Here is a 26,351-nt window from a genome sequence, read left to right as displayed (position 1 = left end):
CCGCCCCGCCGGAGGTCTCCAGGCTGGGCTCCTGTCCTGTGCGGTGGGCGTTTGGTCGGCCGCGAGGAGGTGGGTGGTGAGGGGCTGAGGACAGAGAAGGCGGTGCTGGGCGCCTCCTGGTTGGGTAAATACCGGGTTGCTGGAAGGAGGGCGTCAGGATGATGCCAGGTGTTTGTCCAGAACTGCTCGGCAAATGGGAGGCATTTTTTGATGGCGACACCGGCCTCGGTACAAGCTGTTTTGGAAGAAAATCATGACTGGCAGAGCCAGAGGCACCCGTTAGGCACCCGAGTGAACTGGCACTTCTAGGCATGAGTCTGGGGGGCACGAAGGACAAAAAAATTTATGAGAGACTTATTTGTACCTGATGACTCTATTCAGGACTCTGATGACATCAGAATCGGGGATGAGAGCCAGAAACCTAGTCTAGGCCTCCAGCGACAAACAGGGGACTTAGTCTTATAGGCTGAGGGGTCCCCGGGGGCCAGGGAGATCCTGAGACCAGGGCTCTCGCAGGCTCCAGGCCCATCTGGCCCACCTGGGACTCTGATGAGGCAAGAGGGAGCCTCTGATTGGCTGGTCTGACACTTTGCTGTCAGGGGAGTGCAAATGGGGGAATCCCTGAACAGGGAGTTTGGGATAGTGAGGACTGTGGGAAGCCCTTACATGCTAAATATCCATGGCAGAAGTCAAAAAGGAAGTGTTTGAGGAAACAGGGAGAGAGGGTATGCTGGCTGCTGCAGAGATGGAGGCAGAAACAGGGGGCCTTTATCCCAGGTCACATTTATTTCCTGCAGTAGGCCCCCAGTAAGGCTCTGCACACTCCTTACTCTGACCCTACCCCAACCCTCCCCCCCCAGAAGTTCTGCTGCTGTGTCCTCCTGTCCACCATCACCACTCTGACATCCCATTTCTCTAAACATTCCTTTCCTCTTGCTCTCACAGAACCCAGGCTTCTCATGGCATCTCTAAAGTATAAATGTTTATTTTCAAACAATGCCTCTACCTCTGGGCCTGCAAGTGGGGTGAACTCCTGGCTCTTTATGACTGCCTCCAGACCATTTCCCCCTTCACCCTATTAACTTCCAGCTTTAACTCTCATTTTCTCAGAGTAATCATTCATCCCCCACCATCCCCAGCACTGTTACTGTTACCTTCAGAACTGAGGTCCACCTCCCCTTATTCTTTGGTGATTTCAGCGCCTGACTCACTCCTTGTCATTCTCTCTCCAGTACCACTGGTGCTGGAATTCTGACCTCAGAATCTGCATAGGTGTCCCTCCAATTTTCACTTCCTGGACTATATCTGAACATGAACCTAGGATATATTGTAATCAGCTATGGTAAGGTGACAGACACAGCCAACTGCCTTGAAAGAAGAGTTCAAAGCTTACACTTCCCAAGAGGGGCAAGCCACACAATGCAGGGCCACTTGGGGAAGCACCAGTGTCAGCTGTGAGCAGAAGGAGGGACAAGAGAGCTTGGCCAGAGCCTTGCCCGTGTTTTCAGTGGGCAGGAGGCAGGTGGGCAAGTTTCCACAAGCTGAGGATTGGGTAGTGAATAATTTCAGTGATCTATCATTGTCCAGTACCTGGCCCTGGGTGATTGGCCTGGTGTGCAATTAAAGGAGGTGGTTGGGGTGTGGGCTCTAAACCGGTTGGTTTGCATGTGAAAGCTGTGTTGGCAGGCTGAGTTGTTTGCTGTCTCTAGGAATTAGCCAGCCTGGGAGGGGCAGTCTCTCCCCAGCCAGCAAGGCCCTCAAGATGTGAAAGCATCAAAGATACAGAAAATAAAAAATATGATCAATGCAGTGCTCATCCCCCTGACCCTGTCCTCCGAGAACCTTCCCCAGCAGCCTCTCCTACAGCTTAACTTTTGTCTGAACAATGTCTCCCAACAACTTCTCTCACCCCTTTCCACTCTCACTGTTGCTCCCGTCAGCAGGTGGATGCCATCCCCTCGTGTTGAATGGGCCTGACCCCTTGACTTGCTTAAACTGCCAGATAGATGCCACGCGACTTTCAGGCTCTAAGGAGAGCTTGCAGCTTTTGCTTTCATTCCCTGAGGGTCCTGAGCTCCCCGTGACAGTATCTGGCTACTGCTCTGGAGCCATCCCCTGGGGGTGGGGGAAGCCAGGACGTGAGAGTCAGACTTCCCACCTCACTCAGACACCCTGACTGAGGCTGCGGGAGGGACCCTGGCTGTCCCAGCCGTCTAACAAATTACCCCAATTTATTACTTACTCTGAAAACTAACGGTGACCTCCTTCAGAAGGTCGCGTGCACGCACTGCTGCACTCAGTGCCCCCGACCCTGCAGCAGGCCACCGCACACCCACACCTCCACTGGAGACTGCTGGACACTCACAGGCAAGTCTAGGTCAGTCTCTTGTGGGGTCACTGCTGCTTTCTCCTGGGTCCTGGTGTGCACAAGGTTTTGTTTGTGCCCTCCAAGAGTCTGTTTCCCTAGTCCTGTGTAAGTTCTGTAATCAGATCCCACTGGCCTCCAAAGTCAAATTCCCTGGGGGTTCTGAATCCTTTGCCAGATTCCCAGATTGGGAAATCTGTTGTGGGTCCTAGAACTTTCTTAACAGTACGAGAATTTCTTTGATCTAATTGTTCTGCAATTTGTGGGTCGTCTGCTCGGTGGCTCTATGTGGGGTTAATGGTGACCTCCTCCAACAGGCTTATGCCACAGGCTTTGTGACCCAGGTCTCCTGCACCCAGAGCCCCTGCCCCTGTGGCAGGCCACAGATGACCTGTACCTCTGCAGGAGACACTGAAACACAGTTCTGGCTCAGCGTCTGTGGGGTCTCTGGGTCCTGGTGCACGTAAAGTTTTGTTTGAGCCCTCCGAGCGTCTCTGGTGGGTATGGGGTTTGATTCTAAATGAGATTTCACCCCTCCTATCATCTTCCTGGGGCTTCTCCTTTGCCCATGGGTGTGAGGTATCTTTCTTTGGTGGGATCCAACATTTTTCTGATGATGGTTGTTCAGCACTTCAGTTCAGTCACTCAGTCATGTCTGACTCTGTGCAACCCCATGAACTGCAGCACGCCAGGCCTCCCTGTCCATCACCAACACCCAGAGTTCACTCAAACTCATGTCCATTGAGTTTGTGATGCCATCCAACCATCTCATCCTCTGTCACCTCCTTCTCCTCCCGCCTTCAATCTTTGCCAGCATCAGGGTCTTTTCCAAGGAGTCAGTTCTTCACATCAGGTGGCCAAAGTATTGGAGTTTCAGCTTCAGCATCAGTCCTCCCAATGAATACTAAGGACTGATTTTCCTTAGGATGGACTGGCTGGATCTCCTTGCAGTCCAAGGGACTCTCGAGAGTTCTCCAACACCACAGTTCAAAAGCATCAATTCTTTGGTGCTCAGCTTTCTTTATAGTCCAACTCTCACATCCATACATGACTACTGGGAAAACCATAGCTTTGACTAGATGGACCTTTGTTGACAAAGTAATGTCTCTGCTTTTTAACATGCTGTCTAGGTTGCTCATAACTTTTCTTCCAAGGAGCAAGTGTCTTTTAATTTCATGGCTGCAGTTTCCATCTAAGGTCATTTTGGAGCCCCCAAAAATAAAGTCTGTCACTGTTTCCGTTGTTTCCCCATCTATTTTCCATGAAGTGATGGGACCAGATGCCATTCTTAGTTTTCCGAATGTTGAGTTTTAAGCCAACTTTTTCACTCTCCTCTTTCACTTTCATCAAGAGGCTCTTTAGTTCTTCTTCACTTTCTGCCATAAGGGTGATGTCATTTGCATATCTGAGGTTATTGATATTTCTTGTGGCAATCTTGATTCCAGCTTGTGCTTCATCCAGCCCAGCATTTCTCCTGATGTATTCTGCATACAAGTTAAATAAGCAGGGTGACAATATACAGCCTTGATGTACTCCTTTCCCTATTTGGAACCAGTATGTTGTTCCATGTTGAAGCAACAGTTAGAACTGGCAGTTCTTCACTGAGTTGTAATTGTGGAATTCTTGCAGGAGAAGATATGCACACCTCCTTCTACTCTGCCATCTTAAGTGTTCACCTTAAGGGTTCACCTTAACTCCACCATAGTTTGGTCTCAGGTCAAACAACAGGGAGGGAACACAGCCCCGCCCATCAACAGAAAATTGGATTATAGATTTACTGAGCAGGCCCTGCCCATCAGAACAAGACCTGGTTTCCCCTGAGTCAGTCTCTCCTAACAGGAACCTCCCTTATCTTAACTCTAAGCCTCTTGTCCTTCTCTGTCAGAGGGCAGACAGCATGAAAACCACAATCACAAAAAACTAATCAAACTGATCACATGGACCACAGCCTTGTCTAACTCAATGAAACTATGAGCCATGCCATGTAGGACTACCCAAAACGGATGGGTCATGGTGGAGAGTTCTGATAAAATGCAGTCCACTGGAGAAGGGAATGACAAACCACTTCAGTATTTTTGCCTTGAGAACCCCATGAACAGTATGAAAAGGCAAAAAGATAAGACACTGAAAGATGAACTCCCCAGGTTGGTAGGTGCCCAATATGCTACTGGAGATCAGTGGAGAAATAACTCCAGAAAGAATGAAAAGATGGAGCCAAAGCAAAAACAACACCCAGTTGTGGATGTGACAGGTGATGGAAGTAAAGTCTGATGCTATAAAGAACAATATTGCATAGGAACCCGGAATGTTAGGTCCATGAATCAAGGTAAATTAGAAATGGTCAAACAGGAGATGGCAAGAGTAAACATAGACATTTTAGGAATCAGTAAACTAAAATAGCAGAGAAGGCAATGGCAACCCACTCCAGTACTCTTGCCTGGAGAATCCTGCAGACGGAGGAGTCTGGTGGGCTACAGTCCATGGGGTCGCAAAGAGTCGGACATGACTGACGTGACTTAGCAGCAGCAGCAAACTAAAATGGACTGGAATGGGGGAATTTAATTCAGATGGCCATTATATCTACTACTGTAGAGAAGAATCCCTTAGAAGAAATGGAGTAGCCCTCATAGTCAACAAAAGAGTCTGAAATGCAGTACTTGGTGCAATCTCAAAAATGACTGATTGATCTCAGTTCATTTCCAAGGCAAACCATTCAATATCACAATAATCCAAGTTTATGCCCCAACCAGTAACACTGTAGAAGCTGAAGTTGAATGTTTCTATGAAGACCTACAAGACCTTCTAGAACTAACACCCAAAAAAGAGGTCCTTTTCATCATAGGAGACTGGAATGCAAAAGCAGAAAGTCAAGAGATATCTGGCGTAACAGGCAATTTTGGCCTTGGAGTACAAAATGAAGCAGGATAAAGGCCAACTGAATTTTGCGAAGAGAATGCACTGGTCATAGCAAACACCCTTTTCCAACAACACAAGAGAAAACTCTACATATGGACATCACCAGATGGTCAACACCAAAATCAGACTGATTATAGTCTTTGCAGCCAAAGATGGAGAAGCTCTATACAGTCAGCAAAAACAAGATGGGGAGTTGACTGTGGCTCAGATCATGAGCTCCTTACTGCCAAATTCAGGCTTAAATTGAAGAAAGTGGGGAAAACCACTAGACCATTCAGGTATGACCTAAATCAAATCCCTTATGATTATACAGTGGAAGTGACAAATAGCTTCAAGGGATTAGACCTGATAGAATGCCTGGAGAACAATGGACAGAGGTTCATGACATTGAACAGGAGGCAGGGATCAAGACCATCCTCGAGAAAAAGAAATGCAAGAAGGCAAAATGGTTGTCTGAAGAAGCCTTACAAATAGCTGAGAAAAGAAGAGAAGTGAAAGGCAAAGGAGAAAAGGAAAGATACACCCATCTGAATGCAGAGTTCCAAAGAATAGCAAGGAGAGATAAGAAACCCTTCCTAAGGGAACACGGCAAATAAATAGAGGAAAACAATAGAAAGGGAAAGACTAGAGATTTCTTCAAGAAAATTAGAGATACCAAGGGACCATTTCATGCAAAGATGGGCTCAATAAAGGACAGAAATGGTATGAACCTAAGAGAAGCAACAGATATTAAGTAGAGGTGGCAAGAATACACAGAAGAACTGTACAAAAAAGATCTTCATGACCCAGATAATCACAATGGTGTGATCACTCACCTAGAGTCAGACATCCTGGAATGCGCAGTTAAGTGGGCTTAGGAAGCCTCACTATGAACAAAGCTAGTGGAGGTGATGGAATTCCAGCTGAGCTATTTCAAATCCTAAAAGATGGTGCTGTTAAAGTGCTGCACTCAATATGCCAGAAAATTTGGAAAACTCAGCAGTAGCTACAAGACTGGAAAAGGTCAGTTTTCATTCCAAACACAAAGAAAGGCAATGCCAAAGAATGTTCAAACTACAGCACAATTGCCCTCATCTCACACACTAGCAAAGTAATGCTCAAAATTCTCCAAGCCAGGTTTCAACAGTACGTGAACCATGAACACCCAGATGTTCAAGCTGGATTTAGGAAAGACAGAGGAACCAGAGATCAAATTGCCAACATCTGTTGGATAATCAAAAAAGCAAGAGAGTTCCAGAAAAACATCTACTTCTGCTTTATCGACTATGCCAAAGCCTTTGACTGTGTGGATCACAACAAACTGCAGACAATTCTTAAAGAGATAGGAATACCAGACCGCCTTACCTGCCTCCAGAGAAATCTGTATGCAGGTCAAGAAGCAACAGTTAGAACTGGACATGGAATAACAGACTGCTTCCAAATCGGGAAAAGAGTACGTCAAGGCTGTATATTGTCACCCTGTTTGTTTAACTTATATGCAGTATATATCATGCGAAATGCTGGACTGGATGAAGCACAGTCTGGAATCAAGATTGCCACAAGAAATATCAATAACCTCAGATATGCAAATGACATCACCCTTATGGCAGAAAGTGAAGAAGAACTAAAGAACCTCTTGATGAAAGTGAAAGAGGAGAGTGAAAATTTTGGCTTAAAACTCAATATTCAGAAAACTAAGATCATGGCATCCAGTCCCATTACTTCATGGCAAATAGAAGGGGAAGCAATGGAAACAGTAAGAGACTTTATTTTGGGTGCTCCAAAATCACTGCAGATGGTAGCTGCAGCCATGAAATTAAAAGATGCTTGCTCCTTGGAAGAAAAGCTACGACTAACCTAGATAGCATATTAAAAAGCAGAGACATTACTTTGCTGACAAAGGTCCATCTCGTCAAAGCTATGGTTTTGCCAGTAGTCATGTATGGATGTGAGAGTTGTACCATAAAAAATGCTGAACACCAAAGAATTGATGCTTTTGAACTGTGATGTTGGAGAAGACTCTTGAGAGTCCCTTGGACTGCAAGGAGATCCAACCAGTCCATCCTAAAGGAGATCAGTCCTGAATATTCATTGGAAGAATTGATGCCAAAGCTGAAACTCCAGTAATTTGGCCACCTGATGCAAAAAACTGACTCCTTGAAAAGACCCTGAGGCTGGCAAAGATTGAAGGCAGGAGGAGAAGGGGAGGACAGAGGATGAGATGGCTGGATGGCATCACTGAGTCACTGGACGTGAGTTTGAGCAAGCTCCAGGAGTTGGTGATTGACAGGGAGGCCTGTGGTGCTGCAGTCCATGGGGTTGCAAAGAGTCGGACACGACTGAGGGACTGACCTGACTGTTGCATCAATCATTGAGAAAACAAGAGAATACCAGAAAAACATTTACTTCTGCTTTACTGGTTACACCAAAGCCTTTGACTGTAGATCACAACAAACGTGGAAAATTCTTAAAGAGATGGGAGTACCAGACCACCTTACCTGCCTCCTGAGAAACCTGTATGCAGGTCAAGAAGCAACAGTAAGAACTGGACATGGAACAGCAGACTAGTTCCAAACTGGGAAAGGAGTAGTTCAAGGCTGTACATTGTCACCCTGTTAACGAGTTTCACTTCACTTATTTAACTTATATGCAGAATACATCATGTGAAATGCCAGGTTGGATGACATAAGCTGGAATCAAGATTGCCAGGAGAAATATCAATAATCAGATATGCAGATGACACCACCCTTATGGCAGAAAGTGAAAAATAACTAAACAGCCTCTTGATGAAAGTGAAAGAGGAGAGTGAAAAAGCTGGCTTAAAACTCAACACTCAATAAAATGTAGATCATGGAATCCAGTCCCATCACTTCATGCCAAGTAGATGGGAAAACAGTGGAAATAGTGACAGACTTTATTTTCTTGGGCTCCAAAATCACTGCAGGTGGTGACTGCAGCCATGAAATTAAAAGTTGCTTGCTCCTTGGAAGAAAAGCTATGACCAACCTAGACAGCATATTAAAAAGCAGAGATAGCTCTTTCCGCCATCTTTCCGTGCCGCCAGAATGGTGCGCATGAATGTCCTGGCTGATGCTCTCAAGAGTATCAACAACGCCGAAAAGAGAGGCAAACGCCAGGTGCTTATTCGGCCGTGCTCCAAGGTCATCGTCAGGTTTCTAACAGTGATGATGAAGCATGGTTACATTGGCGAATTTGAAATCATTGATGATCACAGGGCTGGGAAAATTGTTGTGAACCTCACAGGCAGGCTAAATAAGTGTGGAGTGATCAGCCCCAGATTTGATGTGCAACTCAAAGATCTAGAAAAATGGCAGAATAACCTGCTCCCATCCCGTCAGTTTGGTTTCATTGTACTGACAACCTCAGCTGGCATCATGGACCGTGAAGAAGCAAGACGAAAACATACAGGAGGGAAAATCCTTGGATTCTTTTTCTAGGGATGTAATACGTACAAATAAAATGCCTTAGAGGAAAAAAAAAAACAAAAACAAAAAGCAGAGACATAACTTTGCTGACAAAGGTCCATCTAGTCAAACCTATGGGTTTTCCAGTAGTCATGTATGGATATGAGAGTCGGACTATAAAGAAAGCTGAGCGCCAAAGATTTTTGAACTGTGGTATTGGAGAAGATTCTTGAGAGTCCTTTGGACTGCAAGGAGATCCAACCAGTCCATCCTAAAGGGAATCAGTCCTGAATATTCATTGGAAGGACCGATGTTGAAGCTGAAACTCCAACACTTTGGCCACCTGATGCGACGAACTGACTCCTTGGAAAAGACCCTGATGCTGGCACAGATTGAAGGCGGGAGGAGAAGGAGGTGACAGAGGATGAGATGGTTGGATGGTATTACCTACTCAATGGATGTAAGTTTGAGTAAACTCCAGGAGTTGGTGATTGACAGGTAAGCCTGGCGTGCTGAAGTCCATGTGGTCCCAAAGAGTCGGACACAACTGAGCAACTGAACGAACTGAGAACTAGGTTGCATTCAGCCAAGAGGCTCTTCTACTTTGTGTGGTATCTGTCCAGGTTAGAACGTCCTAGATGTTCTTTTTGCTGGTGTCTGACAGCTTGACCCGTGTGGCTGGGATGGCAGGGCGCTGGTCAGGTTCTCCTTCCCTGAGGCCTCCCCATATGATTTGTTTCGGTGTCTGCACAGAATGAGGATTTCCAGGTAGTGAGACTGATTACCTGTGGGCAGGCCCCCGAGAGGACAATGAAGCTGCCTGTCCTCAGACCTGGCCTCTGAAGTCCCAGAACTTTCTACCAGTTTACGTGTGTCAAAACAGTCAGAAGAGGGAGATCACTGGCCGGGGTTCTATCCCTGGTTGGGGAACTAAGATTCCATAAGCTGTGAGTCACAGAGCCGCCCCCCCACCCCCCCCAAAAAAAGAAAAGAAACAATCATAGGATTGGTATTGGAGAGAAAGAACTGAATTTGTTAGGGGAAGCACACTGATTGAAACCGCCCACCCTGGCCAGGCACCATAGTAACCATTTGCATGAGTTGTTTTATGGCAGGAGATCCTGATAAGGAATACGGAACTAATAAGCCACCACCAACCGGAAGAGTTCGGGGAAGGTCAAAAGGAAACACCGCGTGTCTATCCACGTCCCAGAATCCCTCTTGCTAGCATCCATCTTGGCTGAGCGATGCGTGGGCCCCCAGGAAAGACTCTGAATTAGAATGATTGGCCAAAGACCACCCGGAAACGAATCCCATCACCATAAAACCCAAGACTGAGAGCCACGCGGCAGAGCAGTTCTCCTGGGTTCCCTTACCTACTGCTCTCCGCCCGGGTGCCCTTTCCCAATAAAATCTCTTGCTTTGTCAGCATGTGTCTCCTCGGACAATTCATTTCCGAGTGTTAGACAAGAGCCCAGTTTCGGGACCTGGAAGGGGTCCCCCTTCTGCAACAAATTGATGGTGACAGTTTGAGACAAACTGGCACACCAGCCATCAGCAGGAGAGTCAACCAGCAGAACCCAATCTCACCATGGAATCATTAGAAAATCAATAGCTGTTTTAAGCCACTGAGTTTTGGGGTTGTTTATTATGCAGCAGCACAAATCGGACCAGACACTGACACTTAGAAGTGAGATGCTGCCAATCAAAAAATTCTGAAATGTGACTCTTTGGAGCCAGGCAGCAGGCGAACCTGGCAGGTGGTGAGGACATGCATCACCAGTGAAGGACAGAGAAGGGCAGGGCTGGGTCGGGATCCGTGGGGAAGTGGGAGACCACCAGCTGTGGTAGCAGGGAAGACAGGGGCCGACGGTTTCTTTCAGTCATTTATGCTAAAGTAAAACAAAGCAAAGACAAACGAAGTAAACAAGTAATGTTCCATGTCCCACCAGAAGCTGGAGGAAATATTTCAAGTCAGGTCTTACAATTGGAAAATAAAATTATTTCTCAATCCCAGTCTGTCCAGGCAGCAAAGGTCCTCAAGGTAAGACATGGCATGCTGCAGAAGATTAAATCTAGGGCACTGCCAGCAAAACACAACTTCAGGGTTAGAAGAAATCAAGGCGTGGTATATGACCCTTTGTTAAAATTGCGGAAAGATCCCGGGGAGGGGACCCTCACAGACGCTCTGAGCCACATGAAAGAGCTTCCAAGCGTCTGGAGGTGTTGAGCACACGGCTCGACCTTGACGTTCACAGCAGAGAGGAGCCTCTCAAAGATATTTGCCGGGTGGCTTTTGTCTAATAAAATGTGTTATAATTTGATACCTAGAAAATCTGCATTTTTTTTTTAACGGTTGTATCTGCTTAAATTAAAATGGATGATGTTCAAAATAAAAGAGGCTTCTTGGCCCTCAACTTTCTCCAGGAATGAAGCAGGCTGAGGAAGCTACTTAGGCTGCAAACATTTCCCCGTGGAAAAGCGAGGATGACTGAGGGGCAGGGCCAAGAGGCAGAGGGAGAAGCCCACCCCGGAAGAGGGAGGGGGAGGGGATCACTCGCCAGAGCAAACGAGCCCTTAAAGCCGCATTGTGACAGCATCTGCTGGTCTGCTGCATTTCAACCCTGCCGAGTGCCCATGGCTACAGGGGGTACGTCCCTCTTTTCCTTTTTGAACCGGGTGTCTATTTACTTTTCCTGTGCTTCCCCATGGAATGTGGGTCTTGCAGGGGCAGATAACTTGCTTCTCGCTTTGCTGCATGTCATAAGCCAAGAGCAGAAGTGAGGCGTGGTTCTGGGGTCTTCCTGCAGGAGGAACTTGAATCATTAGGGGCCAGAGTGTGGATGGGTGGCGGGCAGGTTGTTCCACTGGTGCCTGCCCCACCATAGGCTGTGGTTTCCAGAACTTGCGCTGCTGTGCGCACCCCTCCCACACAGATTCCAGGCTTGTCTGCAGGGCTTGCTGTGGCCAGCGGGATACTAGCAAGAGAGATTCAAGCAGAGGTCCAATAGGACCTGTCACACAGAGTAGAGCCTCCACGGGGTGAGCGGTCCAGCTCTCCTGGCTAAATAACAGGACACCCCACCCAGGGCAGGTCACATGGAAGAAAAATGTGCTCCAGGTGAATTCTCAGCTGACTCCAAATGAAGGAGGGGCCCGCTGACACTGGGTGGGACAGAAGATCCCCTGTTAGTCACACAATTGTGTAAAATAACAAGCTGATGTGGTTGGAAGCCATGAAGTGTGGTCGGGGGTGGGGGGTTGTCAGACAACAGCAGATCACAGAGACCCGAGCGTCCCCAGCACCTGTAGCCCCTCTCAAGTCCGCGCGGCTCTGAATCCCTTTCCATCTTTGCTCATCCCCTCGATCAGCGATCCTCCGAAGCCCCCTGAGTGCCCCGGGCAAGCACGGGGACCAGTTTCTCTTAGACGTCTCCCTCTGTCCCCCTCACCTCTCCACACTCGCCCGGGATCACCTCAGCCTTCTTTCGCCTTGCTCTCTCAGGAGCAGCCTAAATAGGCTGGAGAAACGCAGTTATACTGACTGGGCAGCTGACATTGCTGAGCCCCCTGTCGTCTTCTCCTAGCTCCATCCTTGTCCTCTCTCCTGGGACCAGCTCCCTTCTTACCTTCAACTGATGGCCTCCTTCTCATCAGAGAACCCCCCAGCTTCCTACATCCGTACGCCCTCACCTCAGACGCCCCTTGGAGCTGTGGCTGGGCTGAACCACCTGAGCAGTTCCAGGCCAGCCCTCACACGCTCCTCTCAGGCAATGGCTCACATCTTTCTCCTCCATGGGCTCATTCCCACTGGCAGAAAACATGCTGTTTCCTTTCCCACCATAAAACCCACAGTTTCTCCGGACTTGCCTTTTCTTTCTCACTCTGGTCGTTTCTCTCCTCCCTTTCAGCCAGAACACCCTAGAAAAGTAGTCGCCCGAGGCCTTCCCTTCCGCTCCCCCTCAGCCCCCTCGGTCGGGCTTACTCCTCGGTCACGGTGGCCAGCACCCTTTGGTGTGCTCTGTGCCCGCCACCTGGGATCTCTTGGCAGCACTGGGCAAGGCCGATCTCTCCTTCTCAGCCTAGCACTGTCATCACTTGGCCCACTGTCCTCCCCTGGCTTCCCTCCTACCTGGCATCCTCATCCTCTGTACCAGCTCCTCCTCCCAGCCTCCCTTCCCCCTTAGGATGAGAATACCCAGGGCTCAATCTTTTCTCTCTCTTTTTCTCTACTTGCATTTCCTCCCATGGTGAACTCATCCAGTTGTATGGCTTTAAGTACAACAAATACGCTAGTGAACACCAATCTATACTCATGTATTCAGTTGCCTTATAACCTTAACCTGTAGCATGAGGAAGAAATATATTTTTATCTCGCTAAGCCACTGAGAATTTAGGATTGTTTGTTATTGCAGCATAACCAGGGCTATCCCGACTGCTACAAAACACTGCCATCAGAGGTGTCCCCAACACCATCATCTCTTAGTTGGGTAAGTTTGCATTAGCTTCCTAAGCATCCTGCCTGCTTCCACCCTTCCCTCACTGTCTGCATCAGCTGCCATGATGCACTAAAAAGCTATTCCTCCTTTCCAATCTTCCAATGGCTCACTTTTCTGAGTGTAAAAGTCACAGTCCTCACCAGACCCTACATCCTTCCCAACCTCCACCTCTCTGGCCATGTACCCTGTTGCTCTGATGCACTCATCAGCTCACAGAGACCACCTCCACTTTTCAAAAATGCCAGATTAGGGCCTCGGTACTGGGCTCTTCCCTCTGCCGGGGATGCTCTTCCCCTGGAGCCCACATGGCTCACTCCCTCGCTCCCTCCCAGTTTGCTCAAGTTACTTGGCAGTGAGATCTACCCTGCCCCCACTTTCCCCGGACCTCCAACTCCCTAATGCTGATCTACTTGTTTCCCCACAGCGTTGATCACTTTCTAACAAGGCGTGTAACTCGCTGGTCATGGGCCTTTTCTGTCTCCCTCGCTAGAACAGGAGCAGAGGTTTCCAGTTTGCTTGGCGCACTGGTGTAGAGCGGTTTCATGGGGGCTGGGGGTGAGAGCCAGATGGAGTGGTTACCAGGAGACAGGTATACCGCGCCCCCCCCCGCCGAATCGCCAGGTCTGGGAGTTCCTGTTCGGGAAGGATTTGGAGCAGGCTTTTCTGCGCCCCTTCTCTAAGCCCAGGGAAGGATCGTGTAGCACAAGCATGGGCTATGGGATCCTGATCCCGGCCCATGCGCGGAGGCGGCCAGGGAGAAGGGCGGCCCGGTGCCCGGTCAGCCAGCAGCGCTCGCTGGGTTCCCACGTCCCTAGGGCACTGGATCCAGCCACGCAGTCATAGGGGCCCCGGGACTCCGGATCCGCGAATCCACCCCGGCCTCCTGCTCTCTGTCCACGGACTATTCACAGGGAGCCGCAGCCAGCCCCGCACGGACCCCGACCTGCAGGGCCCGTACGGCCCAGGGTGCCCAGTCAAACCGCCCGCTGCGCGGGCCGAGGCCGAGCTCTGGGGTCTGCGCTGCTAGCGGGTGGCGCAGCCTCCGGCACAAAGCTTCCCGCGAAACTGACGTAGCGCGGGGCGGCTGCGCAGGCTCCGCCCCCGGCCGCTCCCCTCCCCCGCGCGCTCGCGGCGCCCCAGCGCGCCTGCGCACTCGCTCTCCCGCCACTGGCTGCGGCGTGGCGGCGCGCGCCGACCGGCGCCCTGCGCACCGCGCGATTGGCCGGGTGGCGGCGGGCGGGGGTGTGTCCGCCGCGCGCCCCGCCCCCGGCCCCGCTCGCTGAGGTGCGCGCGGCGGTGGCGGTGGCGGCGGCGGCGGCGGCGGCTCGTGGCAGGTCCGGCGGGCGCCCGGCGGCGGCGGCCCGACCCCGGCCCAGCCTCGTCCCGCCCGCCCGCCCGCCTGGCCCCGTTCCCGGCCCCCACTCGCCCGCCCGGCGCGCCGTGGCCCCGCCCCGGCACCTCCCGAGGGAGCGGCGCCGCCGGCCGAGCGCAGGCCCGGCCATGACCGACTTCAAATTGGGCATCGTGCGGCTCGGCCGGGTGGCCGGAAAGGTGCGCGGCGCGGCTTGGGGCCGGGGCTGGGCGGGAGGCGTGGTGCGCCGGGCCGGGGCCGAGGGCCGGGGTTGGTGTGAGGCTAGGGGCTGAGCAGCGCTGGTGGTCGCGGGCTCGGTCTGGGAGTCGGAGTCGGGGGTGCGAGGCTGAGGGCGCAGGGCCCGGCCAGGGCGGCGGGGCACACGGGCACAGGCCCGAAGGTTCGCCGGCGTCCTGGTTCCTGGGGCAGCCTTGGTCCAGTGCCGGCTCCGACCGTGCGCCGTGGGTCGGGGGCTGCGGCTGTGTCTGCGGCCGCGAGGAGCGCAGGCCCTTCCGGGGCAGCGCGCTCGCTCTCCGCCGGCCCTTGCGGGTCCGTAGTGAGCTTCGAGCAGGGCTCGGGCTCCTCGCGGCGGCCCTGTCGGGCTGAGCCTCAGTTGGCCTTGGCCGAGTGGGGCCTCCCTCTGCTTCTCTCCCTTACCGGGCCCCGCCCTCCGCGTGTTCGAGGCTGGGGCTTCCTGGCACCTGTGGGCATTGAGGCTTGGCTGTTTCCAGGAGCCGGCCGGCCGTGCAGCTGAACCAGCCACGGACCTTACCCTGGATGGGAACCCTGTTCCCATCACCAGCGGCCGAAGCTTCTGGTGGGAGAGAGGAGCAGAGGCAGTCAGATGAAGGTAAAGCCGGTTCAGATACTAGTAAAAAAGCTCTCCAAGCGAAAGTGAGACTGGCCCATTTCGGGGACCGTTTCCTGCCCTCCTGCAAGGGGCAGTGACTTTCTAACTACGAAAGGGTGGGCTCCTTATTAGCGCTGAGATCTCTGCAACTCAGTGGTCATCTGCAGTAATGCCATCCTTTAAAACTTTTACTTGGAACGTTTTAGACGAAGAGATAGGAAGGACAGTTCCGTGAGCACCTGTGTGCGGACTGCCTGATAGTTGAAACCTTCTGGATATTCTGCTTCAATCCCAGGGCCCTGCCTCTTTCTGTGACATCGTGGTCTTGGACTGGGTTTATCAACACATTGAAACACACAGCTTAGTGGTTGAGCAGTTCTGTGGCACTTCTCATGGCTAGTCGTGAGCAGATGGCAGGTGGAGCCTGGTGCCACATCTGTGCGCCGTGCTGAGTGGGGAAGGAGCAGCCTTTGGCACATCTGCCTACCTTCAGGGTAGAGTTACCTCTCTGAGCCCAAAGGGCTGCTCCTACTTATCATTAGTGCCTTGTGCTGATTCCAAATGTAATGTCTTGAAATGTTAATTTCCAGACCAAGTATACACTGATAGACGAGCAAGACATCCCGCTGGTGGAGGGCTACTCGTTTGAGGTAAGGATTCTGTTCCTTTGCTGGCCTGCCCACGGTCGTGCCCAGAAGGGTCATGGGGGTGGGTTTTCGTCCCTGTGATGTGAGGCAAGCCCTTGCGCGTGAGCTGCTCAAGCAGGCTGGTGAAGCCCTGTCCAGAACCCTGGTCTCCAGGGAGCCTGGCTGTCAGTGTGGAGCACCCCCACCACCGCTGTGATGCTTGCTGCCTTACTCACTTCCTTGTTGCTTGCAGACTCTTCCCAAAAGAGAGTCAAATTGTGCCATGTCTGTGATTGAGTTCAGTCGGATAAGCTGCTGTGACCAGGGAGACTGTCCAGGGCCGCCCCACCTTCTCTTCAGCCTCGGCCTCCCGCAGGGCCAGGTGCCTTTGTTCCTACCTGGCGAAGCTGTTTGGGCTCCAGTCCTCACCTGCCTGCTCCTCCCTCCACCCTGCTGACCCACCCCACTCCTATCTCAGGCTTCACCCTTTTACACTTACTTGTTCCAGGGCTTATCTTTTTTACTGGATTAGCGACTTTTTTTTTTAAAGGTAGGGAGATGTATTTCTCTGTGTCCACGTCCACAGTATTTTGCAAAGAGTGGTTCTTAAGTGTGTTCTGCCTTCATGTAGGCAGGTACTTCTCCATGCCACGTGTCTGGATTCCTCCAGAGACCACCAGGGTCCCAGGAATAGGCCTGGCATTTATCCCTCTCGCTTGTTTGTTTCAATCATTTCTCTAAGAGAAATGTTGAGAATTGCAGGCTTTTTAACAGAGCTTTTTCTTGTTTCTTCTCAGGCCCGGATGGAAGTAGACGCAGATGGAAATGGTGCTAAGATATTTGCATACGCCTTTGACAAAAACCGAGGAAGGGGATCAGGAAGGCTCCTTCATGAGCTGCTGTGGTGGGTGTTTCCAAGCTGCATATTCCCCTTCTGGGTTTGCACCAGCCCTGCTGTGCAAGGGACTTGGGCAGCCAGAGATCCTTCTGCCCTCATCGACAGATGGTACCTTCCCCAGGTCTCCTAGTTACTTCTTTGTCATTGCTACTAACTGGGAGGATGGCTGCTCTATGTCCTCTGGCCCGGGCGGGCTGGCCTGAGAGTCAGGCCGTGTGCCCTTCCTGCTCTGAGCACTTAGACCATGGCGCCTCTGGAGGCGGGTGGGGTCTGGCCCCTCCTAGGCCCTTTTGAGCTTGTCAGTGGGACATAGGGAAGGGCTGTTCTCTCTTCTGTGTGAATGCTAAGGTTCCGAAGTACTTGGGGCCACTCGGGTGTCCCCCAGGCTGTGTGTGAGATGGTTTGGGGTTCCATCCTTGGCTCCCTGCAGCCTAGCGCTTAAGTCCAGGGGCTGGGCTGTCCCCTTTGGGCCACAGACTGGCAGACTTGGGTTCCCCTCAGCAGCTGTGCTCCCGACAGGCCACATGGGTGTGCTGAGGACTATTCAGGGCACATGGAGGTCAGGGAGCCTGTCTGGAACACTGTCTGTTTCCTAGGGAGCGGCACAGGGGAGGCATTGCCCCTGGGTTTCAGGTGGTGCATCTCAACGCAGTCACTGTGGACAATCGCCTGGACAACCTGCAGCTGGTGCCCTGGGGCTGGCGGCCCAGAGCCGAGGAGACCTCCAGCAAGCAGAGGTGGGTCTTCTTGGGGCCTGGCGATGTGGCCCCTCCCAGCTTACTGCTGAGAGGGGTTGGGTCGGCTCTGTGCTCTGAGGCTTCTGTGGGTTTGGGAATGCTGGTCATCTCCCCTCAAGGTGTGGGGTTCCTCTTCACTGGGGGAGGAGAACGTCCTGATTGTTTTTCTGGGTCAGTCTTCTGAGTTGGCTCTCATGGGGGACGGGTTGTGGGGTCTCTCTGGTCCTGTGTAGGTGGGCAGATCGCCCTGAGATGCAGCAGGCGTCCCTGTCTCAGGAGCGCCCCTGTGCACACAGTCGGGTCTTGTCCTGCTCTCATGGAAGCAGGACAGTGGCTCAGAAGTCAGCTGGGCAGCCTTCACCTCTCCTTGGTCCAGACTCCAGTGTTAGAGTCTGATCCTGGCTAAGGTGCCCTCACACAGCTCTTGAAGGAGGCTGAGCCTCATGACAGTTAGTTAGGATTCTTATCCTCCTGGGGATTATGGTAGTCTAGACTTGTGGTTGCAAGTGACAGAAACTGAGCCCAATTTAGCTGAAGCAAAACTAGGACCCTTGTTCGCTCCCCTGCTGAGATGTGGCAAGCCACAAAACCACCTGGAGTTCTCCAGAGTGTCCGCCGGGCTCCTCAGCAGTGACCAGCGGCACTGAGGAGTTTGATAGTTTTGAAGCACTTATCTGCTCTGCTGGGGATAGGACGGTTCTTTCATCAACAAAAAGGAAGGTTGGGGAATTCTCTGGTGATCCAGTGGTTGGGACTTGGCACTTTCGCTGCTGGGGGCCCAGGTTTGAACCCTGGTTGGGGAACTTAGAACCCACAGGTTGCGTTCTTGTTCAATCGCTAAGTCCTGTGTGACTCTGCAACCCCACGGACTGCAGCACGCCCGGCTCCTCAGTCCTCCACTGTCTCCCCGAGTTTGTTCAAACTCATGTGCATTGAGTTGGTGATGCCATCCAACCATCTCATCCTCTGTCGCCCCCTTCTCCTGCCCTCAATCTTTCCCGGCATTAGAGTCTTTTCCATTGAGTTGGCTCTTCGCATCAGGTGGCCAAAGTATTGGAGTGTCACCTTCAGCGTCAGTCCTTCCAATGAATATTCAGGACTGATTTCCTTTAGGATTAACTGGTTGATCTCCTTGCTTTCCAAGGGACTCTCAAGAGTCTTCTGCACCACAGTTCAAAAGCATCAATTCTTCAAACCGTAATTTTGACTACAGACCTTTGTTGGCAAAGTAATGTCTCTGCTGTTGAATATGCTTTCTAGGTTTGTCATAGCTTTCCTTCCAGGGAGTAAGCGTCTTTTACTTCTGTGGCTGCAGCCACCGTTGGCAGTGGTTTTGGAGCCCAAGAAAATAAAACCTGTTACTGCTTTCACTCTTTTCCCCTTCTATTTGCCATGAAATGATGGAACCGGATGCCATGATCTTAGTTTTTTCAATGTTGACTTTTAAGCCAGCCTTTTCACTCTCCTCTTTCACTTTCGTCAAGAGACTCTTTAGTTCTTTGTTTTCTACCATTAGAGTGGTGTTATCTGCATATCTGAGGTTGTTGATATTTTTCCTGGCAATCTTGATGCCAGCTTGTGCTTCATCCAGCCCGGCATTTCACATGACGTACTCTGCATATAAGTTAAATAAGCAGGGTGACAATATACAGCCTTGACATACTCCTTCCTCAGTTTGGAAACAGTCCATTGTTCCATGTCCGGTTCTAACTGTTGCTTCTTGACCAGCATACAGGTTTCTTAGGAGGCAGGTCAGGTGGTCTGGTATTCCCATCTCTTGAAGAATTTTCCCGTTTGTTGTGATCCACACAGTCAAAGGCTTTAGCTTTAGTCAGTGAAGCAGAAGTAGATATTTGTCTGGAGTTCCTTTGCTTTTTGTATGATCCAGCAGATGTTGGCAATTTGATCTCTGGTTCCTCTGCCTTTTCTAAATCCACCTTGAACATCTGGAAATTCTCAGTTCATGTACTGTTGCCTCGCTTGAAGGATTTTGAGCATTACCTTGCTAGCATGGGAAATGAGTGCAATTGTATGATAGTTTGAATATTCTTTGGCACTGCCTTTCTTTGGGATTGGAATGAAAACTGACCTTTTCCAGTCCTGTGGCCACTGTTAAATTTGCTGGCATATTGAGTGCAGCACTTTAACAGCATCATCTCTTAGGACCTGGAATAGCTCAGCTGAGATTCCATCACCTCCACTAGCTCTGTTCTTCGTGATGCTTCCTAAGGCCCACTTGACTTCACACTCCATGATGTCTGGCTCTGGGTGAGTGATCACACCATCGTGATTATCTGGGTCGTGAAGATCTTTTTTGTATAGTTCTGTGTATTCTTGCAGCCTCTTCTTAATCTCTTATGCTTCTTTTGGGCCCTTGACATTTCTGTCCTTTATTGTGCCCATCCTTACATGAAATGTCCCCTTGGTACCTCCAGTTTTCTTAACTAGCTCTCTAGTCTTTCCCGTTGTGTTGTTTTCCTCTGTTTCTTTGCATTGTTCATTTAAGAAGGCTTTCTTGTCTCTCCTTGCTTTTCTTTGGAACTCTACATTCAGTTGGGTATATCTTTTTCCTTTGCCTTTCACTTCTCTTCTTTTCTCAACTATTTGTAAGCCTTCCTCAGACAACCATTTTTCCTTCCTGCATTTCTCTTTCTTGGGGATGGTTTTAGTCACTGCCTTCTGCACAATGTGACAGGCCTCCGTCCATAGTTCTTCAGGCACTCTGTCTATCAGCTCTAACTCCTTGAATCTATTTCTCATTTCCACTGTACTATCATAAGGGATTTGATTTAGGTCATACCTGAATGGTCTAGTGGTTTTCCCCACTTTCTACAATTTAAGCCTGAATTTGGCAATAAGGTGCTCATGATCTGAGCCACAGTCAGCTCCCCATCTTGTTTTTGCTGACTGGATAGAGCTTCTCCATCTTTGGCTGCAAAGACTATAATCAGTCTGATTTCAGTATTGACCATCTGGTGATGTCCATGTGTAGAGTAGTCTCATGTTGTTGGAGGAGGGTGTTTGCTGTGACCAGTGCGTTCTCTTGGCAAAACTCTGTTGGCCTTTGCCCTATTTCATTCTGTACTCCAAGGCCAAACTTGCCTGTTACTCCAGCAATCTCTTGACTTTCCACTTTAGCACTCCAATCCTCTGTGATAAAAAGGACATCTTTTTTTTTTTGGTGTTAGTTCCTGAAGGTCTTGTAGGTCTTCCTAGAACTGTTCAAATTCAGGTTCTTCAGTGTTACTGGTTGGGGCATAGAGTTGATTATTACTGTGATATTGAGTGGTTTCCCTTGGAAATGAACTGTAATCATTCTGTCATTTCTGAGGCTGTACCCAAGTACTGCGTTTTGGACTCTTTCGTTGACTGTGAGGGCTACTCCATTTCTTCTAAGGGTTTCTTGCCCACAGTAGTAGATATAATGGTCATCTGAATTAAATTCACCTATTCCTGTCCACAAGTTGCGTGGCACAGCAAAAAAAATCACCCCAAAACAGAAGGCTGTGTCATCAGGACAAGTATAGGGGTGGCTGAGCGGTCAGCAGGCTGGTGGCTCAGCACTCGCACGCGACCAGGGTGGACCTGGGCCGGCTCTGCCGCTGACCACTGCAGTCGCTGGAGGGACGGCCCCATTCTGCTTTACACTGCTCTGGGGCCCCGCCCGAGGTCCCTCACTGTTGGTCATCCCAGGACCCAGCTGGTCGGGGAGCCAGCTGGTCAGGGTTGCTGTGGCTTGCCCGCAGCAGTCAGCCTGTCCACAGTCCTGCACATGCTGGGACAGAGCCGTCCCAAGGGCAGCCTGAGCTCCCCATCATGCGCGTCACGTGTCCTCCCGTCTCATACGTGACCTCTGCCCGGTGGCTCTTGGTGGGAATCAGCCCCTGTGACTGGGGGGTCCCAGCACACACCTGCCAGGCCCGCACCCCTGCTTGCTGTCCCGGCCTCACCCCAGTGGGCACGGGGTGGCCCAGCCAGGCGGAAGGTGCTCTGAGCAAAGGGGCAGTTTCCTCCCTTCCCGTCTTCAAACGCCGGCTGGGGCTAAACCTCCCCTCCTCTCGGTCTTCTAGGGCCTTGCTGAAGAGCTCGGAAAGCACATGTGTGTGTGCAGCACACTTGGTTTATCCGCTCTCCATCGTCGGGCACTGGGGCTGCCTCCTCCCTCATCTGCTGTGAACCCAGTTGTACAAAGAGCTCTTCTGGTCTCCGCTTTCGGTTCCTGAGGGTGCGCCCAGAAGTGGGATTGCAGGATCCTCTGCTAGTTCTGTTCAGTCTTTGAGGAGCCTCCACGCTGTTGTCCATGGCGTCAGCGTGTTCTGCTTCCTCCCACGGTGCCCAGAGGTCCCAGGGTCTCCACGTCCTCACCAGCACGTGGTGGGCTCTGTTCGTTTGATAGCAGCCATCCCAGGAGTGCGAGGTGGTCCCACTGCAGTTTTGAGTTGTGTCTTCCTGATGACCAGTGACGTTGAGCATCGTTTCATGCGCTTTTTGGCCCTGTGTGTGTGTCTTCTTCAGAGAAATCTCTGTTCAAAACTTGCTGGTTTGTTTTTTAGTTGAGCTGCAGAGTTCTTTATTCTGGGTATGAATCCCTTATCAGATACTTGGTTTGCAAATGTTTTCTCCCATTCTATAGATTGTCTTCTTATTCTGCTGTTTCTTTTGATGGACAAAATACTTGAATTTTCATATCTTTTTTCACAAAAATACTCTTTTTCTCTCTTTTGTTACTGTGCCTTTGCTGTCATATCCAAGATCATTGCCGTATCTGATGCTGTGAAGCCTCTGCCTGTGTTTTCTCTGAGAGTTTTGTTTGGGGTGTTAAATTTAGGCCCTTTTTTTCACTCTTTTACAGAGAAGTATAGTAGACTCACTGAGGTGGCTCCGTGGTAGAGAAGCCACCTGCCGGTGCAGGAGACACAGGTTCGACCCTTGGGTCAGGAGATTCGCTGGAGGAGGGCCTGGCAGCCCACTCCAGCATTCTTGCCTGGAGAAGCCCATGGACAGAGGAGCCTGGTGGGCTGTAGTCTGTGGGGTCGCAGAGTCGGACACGACTGAGCACGCACGTGTGCTGTGCCAGCCTCTTCCGTTTTTATTCAAGTCCCTCTCGGCCTGGCCTCCCGAGACAGCGGGCAGGCTGGAGGGGACGGACCACCCGTCGCGGGGCAGCAGGTGCCTCCTTTGAAGGCCAGCCCCAGGGGTGGGCTGCTCCTTGCTTCAGGTTTGCCCCGTCCACCTGTACCTGTGGTGGTGGGACAGGTGTGGGCAGGTACGAACTGCCCGCCCCGTCCAGGCAGAGAAGCAGTCGGGAGGATGGCAAGCAACTGCAGCACCTGGAGGGTGGGTCGCCCAGATCCCCAGATCTCTCCGGGGGCAGATTTGAGCACCTCTGGGCCTACGAGCAGGAAGGGAGGTGGCCTGGTGCTGCCCAGGCTGGCTGAGCCTGGGGCCGAGACCATGCGGTCTCCATGCCCGTCGTTTGCCCGGCTGTCACGGTCTTGGGAAGACCGAGGGGCAAGACATACACAGCCCTCCCTGTGCCTTTTAGTGAGAAGAGAAACAGGCTGAATCCTGGGTGTTATGGGGAGGGGAGCCCATGCAACCGGTGGGCCAAAGGACAGTCAGACTGTTGGTCACTGTTGGGGAGGGGGTGTCCTGCGAAGGGGAGGCAGCTGGTCCACCCTGGGGTCACCTACTGTTACCTCCGTGCCTTGCCCCTTTCTGGCCAAGGTGGCCTGAAACCCTGTTTCTTTGGTTAAGGGAGCAAAGCTTATACTGGCTGGCCATTCAGCAGCTGCCCACCGACCCCATAGAGGAGCAGTTCCCGGTCCTGAACGTGACGCGGTACTACAACGCCAACGGGGACGTAGTGGAGGAGGAGGAGACGTCCTGCACCTACTACGAGTGCCACTACCCTCCCTGCACGATGATCGAGAAGCAGGTGCGTGCGGGCCGCCGCCCGGGGCTGCGCTTCTCCCCTGCGGGGCTGCCCGGCCGGAGCCGGGCCCTCCAGCCTCAGCTCAGGCGGCCGGGCCCCCCGGGTCCGCATGTGACCGGAGTGGGCTCCTCTGTGTCCTTTCAGCTCCGGGAGTTCAACATCTGCGGACGCTGCCAGGTGGCGCGCTACTGTGGCTCTCAGTGCCAGCAGAAGGACTGGCCGGCCCACAAGAAGCACTGCCGCGAGAAGCGGCGCCCCTTCCCGCACGAGCTGGAGCCCGAGCGATGACGCGGCGGCCGCGCGGTTCCCGGCTCCCCGGCGGCGGCGGGCGGCCCGGGGTCGCCTGCACTGGCTCCTGCCCCCGCCCGGCAGCCAGAGGCTCCCCCGGAGCAGAGACAGCTGGGAGGGCCTGCCGGACGCTTCTCATTATTTATATGTTAATATGTTTGTAAACTCATGTACAGTTTTTTGGGGGGGAGGTGACGGGAGGGTTCAGAAGTACAAATCGGGTCGTTTGCTGTAACGCTCACTGGGCGGCCAGGCTGAGGCGGGCGGGGGGCAGCAGGCACAGTAAAGTGGGGCCGCCCACACCCTGGCCGCGCTCTGCTCTCTGCCTCAGGCGGCGTCCGCGGCCACAGATGGTGAGGCTGCACTCCGCCCTGAGCCTGGGCGGCGGGAGGGAGGAGACGCTGGCCCATCTGGGCCCGTCAGGGGCCGCCGCTGTCACCCACACTCCTGGGGGCTCAGGGCGGGGGGGCGTCACCAGCCCTGCTGGGGGCCCCTGTGGCTTGGAGCTGGCCTGGGCCCCCAGCGTCCTGTACACCTTGCTGAGCCCCCCAGGGGCCGCATGCAGCTGTGGCTGGGACCCTGGACCATCCTGGCTCGCCCCTGGCCCCACGTGGCCCCACAGGCTCCCCGTTGTCTCCCGGGATGCCCTGCGTGTGCCTCCCTGACTGGGGCCAGCCCTGGGTGGCCTTTGGTCTGTGAGCTGAACTTTCCGTGGCTGCCTTTCAGAACTTGGAGGCTTCTTGGGCAGTGTGTCTGGAGAATAGGACTGGGGAGATGGGTGCTAGCAACATGTGGGGAGCAGGCGGGCACCTCAGTCCCAACCCCGAGGCAGGGCTTTCCTTCAGGGGAAGGGACCCCACGTGCCCACGGGTTTTTGCTGAGAAGACTTAGCTGCTGTGCAGGTCAGCCAAGTTCAAGTCTTTGCTGCAAGGGGGTCTGCTCCAGGTGCCCCCAGACCGCCAGGGGGCTTAGAAAACCATCGGGGAAGAGGATATATGTGATTCTAAGAGGCAGTCCTGTGGATCACAGCTGGCCTGAGGTCAGCTCTGGCCAGGGCACAGGCTTGGGGAGTGCTGTGCAGGCCAGTGTTCTGGGATCTGGGGCCACATGTGCTCGATTCACCTTCAGATCCAGACTCCTGGGATGAGCGCCCGCCCCAGCCTGCAGGCTGTGTGTCCTGCCTTGTGTCCTTTGGGGAGTGGCCAGCTTGGCCCTCCAGCCGGCCTATGTTCCCCGACCAGCACTGACTCCCCTGTGGTTAGCTAGTCCTCAGAAAACTCCACTGGAATGGAAGTGTTGGAGTCTCCGCTGACCTGGAGGACGTCACACTGTGTGCTGACCTCGGGTGCTTGTTGCTGTGACTCCTGGCTCACCCGAAGTAGCATGCCGTGGGCTAGCTGTCAACTGTGGCTGCAGGGGTGGGGCCATCGCTGGTGGCTGTCCCCTCCTGGTGGTGCTGTGTCTGTGCTGCTGCTTAGACTCTGAGTCTGGCCTGGTGCAGGGCCCTGGGGGAAGCTGAGAGGGTAGCTGTGGGGCTGAGGGCTTGCTCTCACTGCCAAGGCCTTTGGAGCAGCCGCCCTGGGAAGGTGCCCCGGGGCCCACAGACTGTATCCCCTAGCTTCCCCTGTCCTTTATTGGATATCTGGCCCCTGGCTCTGCTCTTCTGATGGCCCCGCCCTCTTGACTTTTGTAGCCACACATCTGAGAGCGTCTGAAAGTTCAGCATTCATGGCTTTTACCTGTTAGGAGTGAGGCAGGGGGCTGCTTGGCCTGACTGCCTTTTGCACCAGATTAGATCAAGGTGTGTGGCTCAGCCACTTCAGAGTGTCCTCCTGCTTCCTGACCAACCTTTCTACTCTGCTTCAGCTGCCATCTGAACAGCTGACTTTTTCTAGCCATAGAAACCACCTCAGAAACCACAGGCTAACCACCCAGGTCTCCATGTGGATCTCAGTCTTGTCCCATTTCCTGCAGCTGCTGTGACAAAGGAACACAAGCTGGGTGACTTAAAACAATGTAGGGTCTAGGTCCTGCACACCAGTCTCTCAGGTCAAGGTTTGGGCAGGGCGGTCGGTACTCCCTCTGAAGGCTCCAGGCTCTCGCAGCTTCCAGTGGCCTCAGGCAGTCCTTACCTTGTAGAGGCTACACACCTCCCAGGCTTCTCCTGTGGGTGTCTGTAATAGAGCACATCTCTCAAGGATGCCAGTGATACTGGATTAGGGGTACACTAATGACCTTATCTTAACTGGATGGCTTCTGTGAAGACCCTGTTTCCGAAGGTCACATTCTGTGATGTTGCAGATAAGACTTCAGCATATCTTTGAGGGAGGACACAGTTCAGCCTGGGAGATAGTGAAGGACAGGGAATCCTGGTGGGCTGTGGTCTGGGGTCTCAGAGACACAACTTAGCCACTGAACAATAACAGCTTCAGTTCATAACAATATCTGACATGTGCCTTCCCCAGACTTGTTCTGTAGAGTT

General features: G+C 52.3%; 2 protein-coding genes across 3 annotated transcripts; both read left to right on the top strand.

The window, feature by feature from the left end:
* Positions 1-8,281: 8,281 nt before the first annotated feature.
* On the top strand, positions 8,282-8,763 carry LOC122442446 (40S ribosomal protein S15a-like). Its single transcript, XM_043470319.1, has one exon. It carries the CDS (start codon positions 8,326-8,328, stop codon positions 8,716-8,718), a length of 393 nt encoding a protein of 130 aa, XP_043326254.1. The 5' UTR covers positions 8,282-8,325; the 3' UTR covers positions 8,719-8,763.
* A 5,732-nt stretch (positions 8,764-14,495) lies between these two features.
* On the top strand, positions 14,496-24,171 carry ZMYND19 (zinc finger MYND-type containing 19). 2 transcript variants are annotated; one of them, XM_043470308.1, is made up of 7 exons: positions 14,718-14,735; positions 15,267-15,385; positions 15,976-16,035; positions 16,809-16,915; positions 17,506-17,646; positions 23,404-23,584; positions 23,726-24,171. In XM_043470308.1, the coding sequence occupies exons 2-7, from the start codon at positions 15,380-15,382 to the stop codon at positions 23,867-23,869; spliced, it is 639 nt and encodes a 212-aa protein (XP_043326243.1). In that variant the 5' UTR covers positions 14,718-14,735; positions 15,267-15,379; the 3' UTR covers positions 23,870-24,171. The 2 variants fall into 2 exon arrangements, with proteins under 2 accessions (XP_043326242.1, XP_043326243.1); XM_043470307.1 differs by lacking the exon at positions 15,267-15,385 and having other exon boundaries at positions 14,496-14,735.
* The last annotated feature ends 2,180 nt before the right edge of the window (positions 24,172-26,351 follow it).

Source organism: Cervus canadensis, chromosome 5 (genome assembly GCF_019320065.1).
Source record: "Cervus canadensis isolate Bull #8, Minnesota chromosome 5, ASM1932006v1, whole genome shotgun sequence".
NCBI classification, from domain to species: Eukaryota; Metazoa; Chordata; class Mammalia; order Artiodactyla; family Cervidae; genus Cervus; species Cervus canadensis.
Note: the sequence above shows the minus strand (reverse complement) of the source record. Positions and strands in the feature narration are given on the sequence as shown.